The 14,959-nt window shown below is 36.2% G+C and overlaps 1 protein-coding gene across 3 annotated transcripts in view; it reads left to right on the forward strand.

The window, feature by feature from the left end:
- LOC139694843 (uncharacterized) overlaps positions 1-14,959 on the forward strand; it is a 257,773-nt gene that overhangs the window by 123,864 nt on the left and 118,950 nt on the right. Inside the window, exons 2-11 of one of the 3 annotated variants that reach the window (XM_071593363.1) lie at positions 5,227-5,388; positions 7,190-7,240; positions 8,126-8,194; positions 8,287-8,379; positions 9,130-9,198; positions 9,291-9,383; positions 10,134-10,202; positions 10,295-10,387; positions 12,599-12,712; positions 12,877-12,993. The exons of the other annotated variants lie outside the window; for them this stretch is intronic. Coding sequence (XP_071449464.1) covers positions 5,227-5,388; positions 7,190-7,240; positions 8,126-8,194; positions 8,287-8,379; positions 9,130-9,198; positions 9,291-9,383; positions 10,134-10,202; positions 10,295-10,387; positions 12,599-12,712; positions 12,877-12,993 — 930 coding nt within the window. The remainder of the gene's footprint in view (positions 1-5,226; positions 5,389-7,189; positions 7,241-8,125; positions 8,195-8,286; positions 8,380-9,129; positions 9,199-9,290; positions 9,384-10,133; positions 10,203-10,294; positions 10,388-12,598; positions 12,713-12,876; positions 12,994-14,959) is intronic. 3 annotated transcript variants of the gene reach the window in all.

A 14,959-nucleotide genomic window follows, 5' to 3' on the forward strand; every position in this document is an offset into this window, starting at 1 on the left:
CGCCCAAATAATACTCTTTGTTTACTGTCTGGCCTTCTGGCAAAAATTCATGATGCACTACACCGTTGTAATCCATGAAAACCGTCAGCATTGCCTTCTTTTTTGACTGAAAACGACGTGGTTTTTTTGGTCTCGGCTCATTTGGTGAACGCCATTCACTTGCCTGATGTCTGGATTGCGTGTCGTACTCATAAACCCACGTCTCGTCTCCAGTAATGATCCTTTTGATGAATGTGGGATCGCAAATCATGTCTTTTGCGACGTCAACACGGTCTCTTTTTTGCATGAAATTGAGGTCTTTTGGCACCAACTTTGCTGCTACACGACGGAAACCCAAATCATTAACCACAATGTCTTGGGCGGATCCATAGGCAATGTTCAAGTCCTCCGCTATTTCTCTGATGGTTAATTTGCGGTTATTGACCAACATTTCTTTTACTTTATCAATTTTTTCACCGACTTTCGATGTCGATGGTCTGCCACTGCGTTCATCATCTTCGATTGACTCACGACCACTTCTGAACCGCTCGTGCCACTGGTAAACGACCGTTTTTTTTAGAGAATCGTTGCCGAAACACTTTTCCAACATTTCCAGCGTCCGTGCGCCACTAAATCCGTTTTTTACGCAAAATTTAATACAAGTTCGTTGTTGCAAATTTAAATCCATTTCTGCAATTGTAAAAAATCGCCAACACACACAGAGATAGATGTACTCTTGGCTACGTAACTTTTGCAAATGTCAAGTTATGACACTAAGATTTAAAGGGAATATCAACAACAGATGTACCAATTTAACAAAAAAAACAACTCAAATCGGAACGATGGGAGCGCCACACGGTGGTTATTCCGGGAACTTTTTGATCAAGGTAGTATATATATATATTTGTGTATATTGTATTATATTATATGAATATATACATACAAGGGCGATTCGGAAAGTATGGTCACTTATTTTTTTAAATGAAAAATCAATGCTTCTTCAATATGAATTCATCGCCATTTAGTGGAAGTGTACGGTGAGAAGTGTGTGGTCATAAAAACGCACGGAAATGTTGCAGGCAGTTTTTATGGCAGTGAAAACGTCCACGATAAGCAGTGTTTGGGCAGCCAACTTCACCGGAGTCAATGGTGGGTCCAATCGATGAGATGGTGCGCAATAACTGGATAATTACCCTTCATGAGATAAAGGAAGGCCTTAATGAAGAGAGTGGATACTTCTCCGTGCAGGATATTGTGTTGGAGGTCCTCGGTTACATCATGGTGTCTCACCAAAGGAATGTGTTTGCATCATGACAATGCACGTCCTCATGTGTCACATCGAACGACCCCCCTACTCAATGAATTCGGCTGGGATATCATAGACCACCCTCCTTACAGCCCAGACGTTGCCCCCAACGACTACCACTTGTTTCCTGCTCTCAAAACATGCTTTGTGGGACAGAAATTTAAGTCAGACGAGGAAGTGCAAGAACTAGTCATCAGTTGGCTTTGAGATGCGATGGGAGAAAGGTACATTGCCAGTATTAAAAAGCTGCTTTCAAGGATGCAAAAAGTGATTGATTGTCTAGGTGACTGTTTAGAAAAATAGCTAAATGCTCAGCCTTTCCTATGATGTACACAAAGTTAAGAATAAGTTTGATTTTTCATGAAAAAAAATTCGAGACCTTATTTTTCGAATTGTCCTCGTATTATATGTATCTCGAAGATATGTCTCAAGGATGTAAATAATAATTTTAATAGGGATGTGAGATAGTGGGGACAAACACAAGGAAAACATAAAAATGAAACTCAAACGTATTCAAAATTTTCAGTGGCTATATAAATCCCCTCCCATTGACTACAACTTTGATGTGGTTGAAGGGCTTGTGCGTTTCAATGTCCTCTAGAACTATGTGGGCGGGAGCAATGATAATTGCCCTGGGTAGGGTCACCAATGCCAGATAGTTTGAAGGTTAGGAGCCAGATGAAAGATAGTATAAGCAGTGTGGCAGCTGTGACGGCATCTGATCCCAGTGGGATAGCCATTGAGAGATGGCTACTGTGAATTGGTAATTCAGTGCAATAAATATGGGATGTGAATAAATTTAAATAAAACAAAGGTTATGTGGTTGTTGAGAAAGATTAAGGTTAACATTAAAATAGAAGGGCAAAAACTAGAAAAGATGGAATAGTTTTGGTATCTCAGGGGTGTTTGGTACCAAAATGGTCCATAAGCAGTAGGCATGTGAGAAGAAATGCACTAGGCTTTCACAAGGAGGAGGGAATTGATGAGAGGAACGTTTAGCAAGGATCTTAAGGAAAGACTCGTGAAAACTGATATAGAGCATAGTTATGTATGGCGAGGAAACATGGTCACTAAAACAGGATGATAGACATAGATTGAAGGCTTTTGAAATTTGGGTGTGGAGGTGTAATGTATGGAAAGGAAAACAAATGAAGAAATGCTAGGTATGGGGGTGTGGAGAGGTGATTTTTGGGAGAAATCATAAGGAGGCAGGAAAAATGGATGAAGGGCATACTGATCGGCAGGGGGATGTTGAAGACTGTGAAACAGGGGATAATGTTAGGCAAACTACGAAGGAGCAGGAGTCGGGTAGGGATGTTGGAAGGGAGGAAAGAAGTACCCAGAACTAAACAGGGTTTATTGTGGAGAAGGTTGTTGTATTGTGTTTTGTTAGGAGACGGGGAATGTCGCCACACGGTTTGGTAGTTATCGTCCATGCTTCACCTACCTTGACCGGTAGATTACTTATAATAACAATAATCGCCGGAATTGAAGAGACGAGATTTAACACTTAAACAAAAAGAAAATAGGAAAATAGAAATTTTGCCGAAATCGTAATTCGAAACCATTTCGCACGCATGTTTCACCACATTCTGCTTCTAAACCTATGACATCTTGAAAAAAATTATAATCATTTACCAGGAGGCATAAAAAAATCAATGTTTAAATCTAGGTTAAAATCTTTTTTAATCAAGAGTTGCTCTTATGACCTAAATGGGCATTACTCGTCAATGCATGACAACCTGTAACCATTTATATTTTATTATAACCTTGCATGAATAGCGTTTTTGTTTTTTAATGATATATCTTATATTTTATCATTGGGAAATAACGATATGAAATCATATAAAATAATGCTGTTCACTGTAAATTAGTCAGGTCGATTCACTTGTTACATTTAAAATTTGAAGAACTAAAGTAACTGCAGGCATAGGAAATATTGTCGCAAAACTATTTTAAGTGTCAAGCGAAAGCGGACTCGAAACATATTTCATTGACACGTTTTAGCCAAAGCAGAATATCAATTCCATCTCTAGTAGTTTCAAATATCAACTTGAATGTTCATTGGTCCAATCGCAACACGATATCCTTATTCGATTGGTCATTCGGAAAAACAGAGAGGCATGGGTTGTGCACTTCTAATTCAGTTGCAAAACAAAACAGCTTCATTACACATTTCAAAGTTATTTTCGGTAGACGCATAAATAATATAAAGCTGGTTTCGATTGCATGAGTTTTTTAGTCATTTGAATGTTTTTTGCGGCACGACATTGATACAAGATACTTATTTACTTCGAAATATGAGCCTATGGCCGTGAAATGTACGTTTTATCCTGTTTCAATGTTTTATTTGGCGCTCAAGAAGTGAAATGGAAGATGACAAGAGATTTACTGTTTGTCGGCTTTGTTTGTGTCCTAGTGACTCGTTGATTAATATCTATGAATATTATGATGGATACACCCCGGCGGATGTAATCTCTGAATTGCTGGAATTCGAAGTGAGTAAAAAGCGTAATTAGAACGCTTTTTTCATTTATATGTAAAGTGATTACACTTCATACATAATATTCATAGTGTCTGGCCTATTTTAGTACTTATTTTCCAAGTCTGTGTATTGGTCAAAAACTTTCCAAAAAATAATGGAATATTTCTCTGGAGTAGACGAACCACCTTACTACTTCCAGAAATATTTTCTCTAAAAACAAAAACGCATTAGTGGTAGCTGTCTGAAATGAGATGAATACTGTCAACTTAGGCCAAAGTTTGTTTATTTGCTTCATGTCATTCATACCTTGTACAATAAAACTTGATGTAACAGTGACGCACAACTACAATTACAACTTCAGCTGTGAATAAATTATTAAATCATTATGAATTCACTTCAGTCAAGTGTACTATTCAAAATTAGGGAACAGTACATTGGGATATTGAGAGAGGGGGATCTTTTGAGTAAGTTAAGGGTAAAAATTGGTTGAATGTCAATGTGTTGGTGGACTAGACGATTCTCTGGACGAGTTTATTCTTTCTAATAGTCATCATCCTATTGGGCATGTACTAGTATACTGATTTCAGTGAATAGGAAAGTGGTAGAAGTAATGATAAATAATAAAAAGCTGTGAAAATTGTAAAAATCTGTAAAATTGTTAAAAAAATTGTTGTTGGTAGGTATAGAATATTTCTAACTGAAATAACGTGGATATGTAGCAAAATTGTCATGCTACAGTTACTATTAAAAGAATCAAGGACAGCAGCACTGGTCCTTTCTCAACCATGTAAGTAATCCTTATAGGTGTGCCATTCTTTGAAGAAATCAGTTTTCACTCTGAATGAGTAAATAGTAGTTCTGGCCCCAGAATTAATAGAAGATGTGCAAAGCTTTTAATGCAAATGTATTTTCACACTGAGGTTTACTATCAAAAATTTAACATTTTGAGTGAGTTAAATGTATTAATGCTCCCTATCTTTTTTCTTATGTATGTTAGAATATCAATTTTTTTCTTCTGATTACAGATAGTGAATTGGATACCAAAGATTTGTTTAATCTGTTACTGTCATGGAAAATATGGATGATGTATCTTTTGAAAGTCAGATTTCTATAAAAAGTATACACATCTCCACCCTGTTGTGAGCTAACGTTTTTTTAATCACTTAATGTTTCGTATCACGATAGTTGCTTATGAAAAGTTCAACATCATCTTTGTGAGGATACCATTAGAGTGTTCCAAACCCCACTTAAATATGTTACCCCTGCATGGTATTTTTGACATTTTGTTGTTGCTGAGTACTGACTGAAACTTACCAGGTGTGCCATAAGTGATAACTGAAATGCATTGTATGGGGATCACTAAGGATGTCTTTGTAAATGCATATTGATTGGTCTGGTTCAACTGTGGAGGAAATGTACATTTTTTAAGTTTGTAAGAGACATTTTAAAATTACAGGTGTCAACCGGAGACATATACCCTCAATGTGTTTGTGAGATATGCATGAGAAAACTGAAGGACTTCAAGGTATTCAAAGAACTCTGTAAGGTCTTCAAGGCATCAATAGACCGTGCATATGCTGCCAGACGTGTTTGTCCTCCTGAAAGCACTCCAATTGTGGTAAGGAAAATGTTGAGATTCAGCTTATTGAGAAGTTTCAGGCCACTTGGTAAACCATCTGTGCACTTGGGTTGGGGTCCTCCCAAGTTAGGCATGTGTGGATTGTCTTTGGTACAATTTTTTAATGGTAGAACAAATTAAGGTTTGCACATGCTGGGCAAGGACCTAGCCACATTGACAAACTGATTCCACTTGGATCACTGAAATTAAGCAATGATGGGCTTGTGCGGACCCTGGATGGGTGACCTCCATGCTATTACAGTGATGTGCTTGTCCCATGTCGGTATCTGGAAGCCAGGTGTTAAACCTGGGTTGGTACAATGGTCCAAGAGATCTTATTGCCCAGGGTTACTGTCAGTTGGTAGAACATCTAGGGATTATGGGGGATATGTAGGGGAGATGATGTTGTAGTCATATGATTTCGTAGTCATGTATCATTTATTGCTGATCCTCTATCCATTGTAATTAATATTTGTTTGCAATCTTTTGTCTTCCCTAAAGTCATGAAATATGATTTGTTCCCATCTACATAAAGGGTGAAAAATGCAACCCCTCGGAGCTATTTTCCTTACGATCATGCCTGATTTTGGTAATTTTTTTTAAATTATGATGAAATTACTGTTTACAATTTCCTGGAAAGCAATAACCTGCTTAGTTCCTTACGAAAGGGCTTTTGCTCAGGTAGCACTATATCACAGACTTAACATCATGTTATCAGCATCATACTAAATGTTTTCGATAATTAGTCTAACATTTCATTGGTACTCTGTGACTTGACTAAGGCTTTTAATTGTGTTTACCATCCAGTTCTTTTGGAAAAACTAAAGTATCATGGATTTAATGGAGCAGGACTTATTATTTCAGTCTTAGCTATTGGGATGCTCACAGTGTGTTGCACTGGAAGTTTTGCAGTCTTTCTTGCGTCTAATACAATATGGTGTCCCTCAGGGCTCAGTTCTTGGTCTCAATCTCCAATGCTATTTTTTATGATGACTAATGACCTTCCCTGTAACACTGAGACCACTTACATCTTGTGTGCAGATGATGCAACCTTTGTACACGAAGACCCTAATCTAGAGGAATCAATTGGATATATGAATAATGGAATCAATGGATATATGATTTACCCAAGGTCCATATGCTATGTTTTTTTAACAGTTATCTTTGTTATGGCCTGGAAATCTGAGGCCATGCTGCATTTATGAAATGTCTTCATCCAACAAAAAAAGCCATCATGATAATTGCTAAAATTCTGCAACAGAACACTGCTCACCATTTTTTATAATAATGATTATTTTGATTGTGAAAAGCATGTACATCTATAAATTATAAAATTATGTGAAATATAATTTACATTTATTTCCTACAAGATGTGAAATAATGATTATAACACCAGAGAAAAAATGATCTCTCCATGCGTAACTGGAAATGGAAAGAGGGTAAGGATCTTTGATGGAAGAGGGTTTGTATCTGTAGCAGTATTTGTGAATTTTATTTACCAAGAAAGGATGCTAGGTACCTATGTTAGAGAAGGGAGTGGTAAAGGTTATTGAAAAATTAATGTGGGTAATTAGGATTGCCCTCCCTATGTAGCACCGTGATGTTGCTAGATTTGTTAAAACGTTCTTATGATTATACTGAATGAATTGAATGTGGTTTTGGATAAAGTCAAATAGAAAAATCTCACTCCTTTGATGGGTAGATTGAGTCATGAAGTTATAACAAGAGAAATGTCAGAAATCACATGTATCTTTGTGTGTATATTTATATATCTACTCATGGTATGTTTTCTCTATTTCAGGCTGACCTAAGTCCTGTACCTTGCAGTATTGAAAAAATCCTTCCCATACAGGTACTGTTGAATGTGTGTGTAAAATTGACAATTATTGCAGAATAACTTGTGTTAATATTTTTATTAATAATGCCCTTTGTTAATAGTTATAATTAGGATAAATACTTAATATGTGATCAGTTTTATTGTTAAATTAAAACCATGCATTTGATGGCATTCCATGATTTTTCCTTATCCTCTTTACAAATGAATTATTTTCTTGTCCTACTTAAAGTTTGGGTTCTTAGGGGGCTATTACGAACTGCACACTGCCGGTCGAGTTTGCCTGTCTGTGGTATGATAACGTTCGAACGGAGTCTCACTGACCAAAACAGTAACAAAAGGCAGAGTGACTCTGCCTGCTGGTTATACCATGCCATAATTGAGTCTCAGTGTGCAAAGCGATTATGAAGTAAGTTGTGAATGTTAGTCTATTTTTTCTCGTCTAAGAATTCAGTGCATTTTACTCTCTTCACCTTTGCATCCATTAATCAACAATTTTACACATTTTAATTCAGTATTCGTGTCACTTTAATGATTTTTGCCTAATAAATGTGTGTGCCTCTTTCTATGAAGGTTCCTGAATACCATTCCTCTGCTAATGAATGGGTAATATCATTTTTGGGCCTAATGATTACGATAATTTTCATGCCTATAAAGCTTCCAGTTGCTCATAAAACTCTGATTCCTAGAGTAAACACGGTGACCGGTGGTGAGACTACGGTCCCCTCACTTGTAATAACAGTAGGTGGAGTTACAAAGTCTGACATCAGTTAAGTCCACCTGAGGAAGTGGCTGCGATCTCTAGTTCGTAATAGCCCCTTAGTATTTGAAAAGTATAGTGAATGTTTCTTAATTTCTTTTCTTACTGGTATCCTTATTTTTTTAACACATATATGTAATAAGGTTTCAGAGGAAGCCAAAGCTGACCATGGAGAATTGATTGTTCCTGATGATCCCATGGATTTTCCAATGGTAATTAACCATAAATTATCATTAAATGGAGAATGTTGGGCGTTACTTGTCCTCTGTCTGCTTTGGTCACATGGTATATCTGTCTATTTCAGTCAATGAAGAATTGTACCGTGAAATCACTAAATATTTCTTGTGTGAATGATAAGCAAATTATTTCACTCAACAGGAATCCACACCCTGGAGAGGTAAGCGTAGTCTTTTGTCATTAATTCATTATAGAGTAGAATATTGGTTAACCAAGTCCTGAGTAATCAAGGAACCTTATTGTCCACGGTAAAGATGTACCTAATCAAGTATGCATATACATAGTATTCCAATGCCTTTTGCTTTGACTGCACCCAGCTGGTTCACCATGAACAAATTATTAAAAACATTAAAAAGTTTTTATTAATTATAAATTAATGAATTAGAAAAATGTAATTAAATTATTTATTATTTAAATTAAAATTATTTGAAAAAATTGTATGATATTAAAATAAAAAAAATTAATATTTATAATATTATAATTGGTTGATGGGAGGTTTATAATAGTTTAAAAATTAAAGCAGTCACCATGCAAATGGCTCAGAATTTTCCCTGGTGATGGAGAAATGTTCGCCAAGTATAGGGTTTTACTGTTTTGGAACAAGGAATGGCCATGGGAAGAGTAATAGAGTTCTGCAGGAGACAGGGTTTAATCATATTGAAAACTTAATTTAAGCGTAACAGTAAACATAGGTATTTATGGAAATTTTCTGGGAGCTTACAGGAATATCCATAAGGCTATGTAATGTTAGACACTGATTTAAGGGAATACTTATATGACATTTTTACTAATTTTTTATTTTCTTGCATTACTTATGGTCTGAATTCGTAGCATTTCAAAAGTATAGTGAATTTTCTTTATTTCCTCTCTCTCTGGTTCCTTCACATTTTTTAAACAGTTCTGTAATTAGGTTTCAGAGGAAATCAAAACTGAGCGTGGAGAAGTGATTGTTCCTGATGATCCCATGGACATTCCAATGGTAATTAACCATCTTTTATCATCAAATGGAGAATGTTGGGTTTTACTTGTCCTCTGTCTGCTTTGGTCACATGGTATTTCTGTCTATTTCAGTCAATGAAGAATTGTACCGTGAAATCACTAAATATTTCTTGTGTGAATGATAAGCAAATTATTTCACTCAACAGGAATCCACACCCTGGAGAGGTAAGCGTAGTCTTTTGTCATTAATTCATTATAGAGTAGAATATTGGTTAACCAAGTCCTGAGTAATCAAGGAACCTTATTGTCCACGGTAAAGATGTACCTAATCAAGTATGCATATACATAGTATTCCAATGCCTTTTGCTTTGACTGCACCCAGCTGGTTCACCATGAACAAATTATTAAAAACATTAAAAAGTTTTTATTAATTATAAATTAATGAATTAGAAAAATGTAATTAAATTATTTATTATTTAAATTAAAATTATTTGAAAAAATTGTATGATATTAAAATAAAAAAAATTAATATTTATAATATTATAATTGGTTGATGGGAGGTTTATAATAGTTTAAAAATTAAAGCAGTCACCATGCAAATGGCTCAGAATTTTCCCTGGTGATGGAGAAATGTTCGCCAAGTATAGGGTTTTACTGTTTTGGAACAAGGAATGGCCATGGGAAGAGTAATAGAGTTCTGCAGGAGACAGGGTTTAATCATATTGAAAACTTAATTTAAGCGTAACAGTAAACATAGGTATTTATGGAAATTTTCTGGGAGCTTACAGGAATATCCATAAGGCTATGTAATGTTAGACACTGATTTAAGGGAATACTTATATGACATTTTTACTAATTTTTTATTTTCTTGCATTACTTATGGTCTGAATTCGTAGCATTTCAAAAGTATAGTGAATTTTCTTTATTTCCTCTCTCTCTGGTTCCTTCACATTTTTTAAACAGTTCTGTAATTAGGTTTCAGAGGAAATCAAAACTGAGCGTGGAGAAGTGATTGTTCCTGATGATCCCATGGACATTCCAATGGTAATTAACCATCTTTTATCATCAAATGGAGAATGTTGGGTTTTACTTGTCCTCTGTCTGCTTTGGTCACATGGTATTTCTGTCTATTTCAGTCAATGAAGAATTGTAGCGTGAGATTACTAAATATTTCTTGTGTGAATGATAGGCAAATTATTGCACTCGACATGAATCCACATCCTGAGGAGGTAAGCTTAGTCTTTTGTCATTGAGTCATTATTATTATTAGGTAATCTACCAGTTAAGGTAGGTTTTTGGATGGGCACAGCTACCAAATAAATATTTTGTGACTCCTAACAAAACACAATCCAGCAACCTAGACTACATCAGGTCCCACTTCATCTCTGAGTACTTCCTTCCTCCCTTCATCTTGTCCAACATCTCTATCCTGTTCCTTCCCTTTCCTTGTTTTCCTATCATTCTCCCCTCTATTACAGTCTTCAACATCCCACTGCTGATCAATACGCCCTTCATCCATATTTCCTGCCTCCATAGGATTTCTCCCAACAAACCCCTCTCTTCGCCCACCATACCAAGTACTTGGTCATTTGTTTTCTTCTCGGTCCATTTCACCTTCTCCATTCTTCTCCACACCCACATTTCAAAAGCCTCCAATATACGTCTATCCTTCTGCTTCAATGACCATGTTTCCGCACCGTACATAGCTACGCTCCATATCAAATTTATACGAGTCTTTTATTAATATCCTCACCCAACATCCCTGTGATCAACTCCATCCTCCTTGTGAAAGCCTCTTTTCCTAGCGCAATTCTTCTCCTTACGTCCCGTTCTTCGTCCAATTCTTCTCCGTACTTCTTTGACCGTGCTGGTCCAAAACACTTCCGAAATGGGAAACCACCTCAATTATCATTCCCAAGACTAATATGATGGATAATACATTAAGTCATTACAGAGTAGAATATTGGTTAACCAAGTCCTGAGCTATCAAGGATCCATATTGTCCAAGGTAAAGGTGTACCTAATCAAATGTGAATCTACATAGTATTTCAATTCCTTTTGCTGTGACTGCATCTAGCTGGTTTGCCTCAGGCAAGCTAATCCAAGACATGTATAAGATTCAATAGTTAAGTGCATTGAAGTTCATGACACTATTGTTTTTCATTCTTAAAGTGATGCCATGTTTACAATGCCATTTTTAACAAGAATGAAACTACATCACCACACCCTAAAAGTCTTTTTGTGATGAGGTCATTTGGTACTGTGATTTTGTTTCGAGCCCATACCATACCAGTTATAGAATGAAATGTTTTCTGTTTTGCACCAAGATGGTGAATGCAGGGGGAACATGAGTGAATAAATTGCATTAAGCCGAGAAACCTATCCCAAGGAGGAAGAATTCGATGACAGGATTTTAAGAAGAGACTCGTAAGTTTGATGGGAAGCTTGATTTTGTAAGGCCCTAAATATGGTCATAGGCGGAGGATGACAGGCATAGGCATTAGAAGCTTTTGAAATGTGGGTGTGGAGAAGGGTGAAAAAGGTGATATGGACAGAAAGGAAAACAAATAAGTAAGTTCTAGGCATGGTGGGGAAGGAGAGGGGATTGCTGGGAGAAATCATAAGGAGACAGGAAAGGTGGATATGGAGCTTATTGATTGGGAAATGTACCAGCCCCTTACATTACTTCCTTTGGTTTCACCCACTAATCCTTTCTCCTGAGGCATGACCCTAACTTCGATGCTTGTTTTCTTTTCCATCTCTTTTACCTTTTCAATTCTTATTAACACTGGAATCTCAAAGGCCTCAAAATTATGCTTATCTTCAAATTTCGAGCCCGAAGAAAAAAATTCTTCATATCCAAATTTTCATTAGTTTTTCCGAACATCCTCGCTGTACTCAGTATTATTACTCTATCTCTGTCATTAATTCTCTCCTCCTTGTGAAAGCTTCTTTCCTTAATACAATTCATCTTCTTACATCTCGACTGCATTGACCATCTTGGTCCAAAATATATGATATGTAAACTGTTCCTTGTGCTCTTGTTTATGGCTGCCAATTCAACATTTACACTTAGTCTTCCTCCTTGTAACATTCATAGCTTTGTTTTGTTAAATTGATCCTAATACTTTTTTCTCACAAATATTTTTTAATGCTCTGTTCAGTCATTGCTACCCCTTGGCTGAACGGCCAATTAAATGTTGATCATTCACAAATATAATTGATTATATATATTCCTCGTCTACTTGCTCTCCTGGCTCTAGCTCTTTCTTTATGTCTTCCTAACCATTACCTCTTCATGTGCATGGAAAATCATGGGTAATAATGGATAAACCTTTCTGCACTATTACTTCACTAATTGTGTTCTGACCCTATATAATGAATTCCAACATGTAAGATGAATGGATATTCAATATAATTTGTGTTAATGTTTTTTCCAGCTTCATGGTGATAATGCAGCAACTGAAGAAATCAAGGAAAAGTTTTCGTGTGATGATAATGGAGTATGCGTCAAGGAAGAAGATGATTCAAGCAGCGAGGATTATAGCACGATGGTAATTTATTGCAACAAACTAGGAATATTTTTGGCAGTACACAAGTAATTTGTTTATCTATAGTCTATTTGATGTTGCTCAGTGAATCATCTATGGTGCTCTTGCTAGAAGCATGTGCATCTTAGCCAATTGTGCTCTTGAAGCAAAGTTGAATTCAATTTCAGGATGAAGAGGGAGACACATGTGGAGCAGATGAAGAGAATGTTGAAAATGAGAAGCAAATCCACAAAGGGGAACAGTTGCCTGTCAAAACTCATGTTGTCCTGCAAGGAAATTCAGTTGTGAGTTATGAATTGGTCACATTATCCTAAGTTCCATGTTTCTGTGATTTATCAAAAAATAATTGGGGGAAATGATTACAACAAATCACAAATAAATATATTTGACAATATGTTGCATGCTCTTCCTAGTTATCTCTAAGTTTTCATTTGAGTCATCCTGGGGGTATGAATGCTGTAATTAGAGTTCTGTTTTTCGCTTTCCTAAATTTCCATTTCACTAACCAACCCCTTACATCAAAATCCAAGTTACTGAAATACAGTAGAACCTCCCTTAATAAGTTTCTTGCGCAGCGAGTTATTTGCAGAATGAGCAAAACTATTGGTCCGTAAAATGACTTGCTTGACTAGCAACTCATCACATAACAAGTAATGAGTAGAGAGTAATTCCTGAATGAATTTGCATCTGCTAATTCAGTTTGTGTTTAGCACTGGTTCCCTTAGCATCTTAGTATCGCTAGCGATCATATATTTTTCCAAACTTGTGTTCAGACAAATTATCAGTGATTTTTTTGTGGAAAGTCAAATATAATTTTGTGCATATTTTAAAAATGACCTTGAAGAAAAATCCATAGAAAATCATAAGAGGATAAAAATAACAACAGGAAAGAATCGTTGAAAATCAGGAAAAAGGTATTAGTGTGGCTGTTAGTCTAGGAAAGTGATCAAAGATTTGCATTTTCTACCAGAACAAGGACAAAATGAAGGAGCTAGATGCTTCAAAGAGAGTAACAAGATTATCAACACTATGGGCACTTATTCTCAATGATGTTGAAATGTTTCATCTCCAATGGGTAAACGAAAAGCAATTGCATTGGGATACTATTGACAAGAGTATTATTTATGAAAAGTGTCATTGTCAAGTCACTGTCATCAAATTGACACTATGTTTATGACAGACAATATCCTATAGCACCAGTGTCAGGATACTTCTTAGTTGCTTTTGTGATGATGTTCTATTTTCCATATTTATGAGGACACTGTTTCTCAGATTTAGGTGAAATGATGTGGAAGTTTATCATTATGAGAAAAACAAAGTTGTACTTTTCCATAGATTTATTTGTAAGGTACAACATGTTTCAGTTCATTGAACCATCTTCAGGTACAAGATAAGATTCTCATTGTGATACATCATACCTATGCCTAAAATATGCTGGAGGGCTTCTGATGATACATCACTCTTAGCTAATCATCTACTACAATCATCCCACTCATGTAACTTTAATCTGGAGATTCTCCGCTACGAAAATAAGGGCAAAAGACTTGATATTTTAGAACAGCTTGAAATTGTGAAATGAAATATGGATGTTCTTTTAAATGACAATATTTTTTAAACCACTCTTTTGTCCTCAGAATCCCATTTCTACAGTGAATAGTAAAACTCCCTCTCTCCTACTGACTCCACCCTCCACATATTTCCCATCTAACCACCCTATACCCTTCACTCTCAGTAAGTGTCAAACAACCCCTCCCTGATTATGCCCCTCTTAGAATCACTTACATCTATACCTCATCCTCAGGGTGAAATTGGTGCACTATACAAGAAGGTGAAAACACTATCCGGAAGTTTTAAGGGAAAATCTGTGTTTAGAGTCAAAGATGATTTGGTTAAATCATACTTGAAATAGAAAAGATCGAAGAGAGATGGAAGAAATGTGTAGAAGAACCGTATGGTAAAGAACGTAGGCCAGCATGGTTAGAAAGGGAAAATGATGTAGACGAAGATAGCTTAGGTCCAGGCATGCTCGATAATGAGATAGAAAGGACATTAACGGAGATGAAGTCATAAAGGGCTGTAGGGTTAAGCAGCACTCCTGTGAACTAATAGAAGGTTTGGGAAAATGTGGGGGGAAGTGTCTTTAAGGACTAATACGTAACATCTACAGGAGGGAATCTAGCTGACTTTGTGAGAGCAGTGTTAGTTCCTATTCCAAAAAAGGTAAAGGCTACATCATGTGAGGACGACAGA

Source organism: Hetaerina americana, unplaced genomic scaffold (genome assembly GCF_022747635.1).
Source record: "Hetaerina americana unplaced genomic scaffold, ioHetAmer1.1.p SCAF_57, whole genome shotgun sequence".
NCBI classification, from domain to species: Eukaryota; Metazoa; Arthropoda; class Insecta; order Odonata; family Calopterygidae; genus Hetaerina; species Hetaerina americana.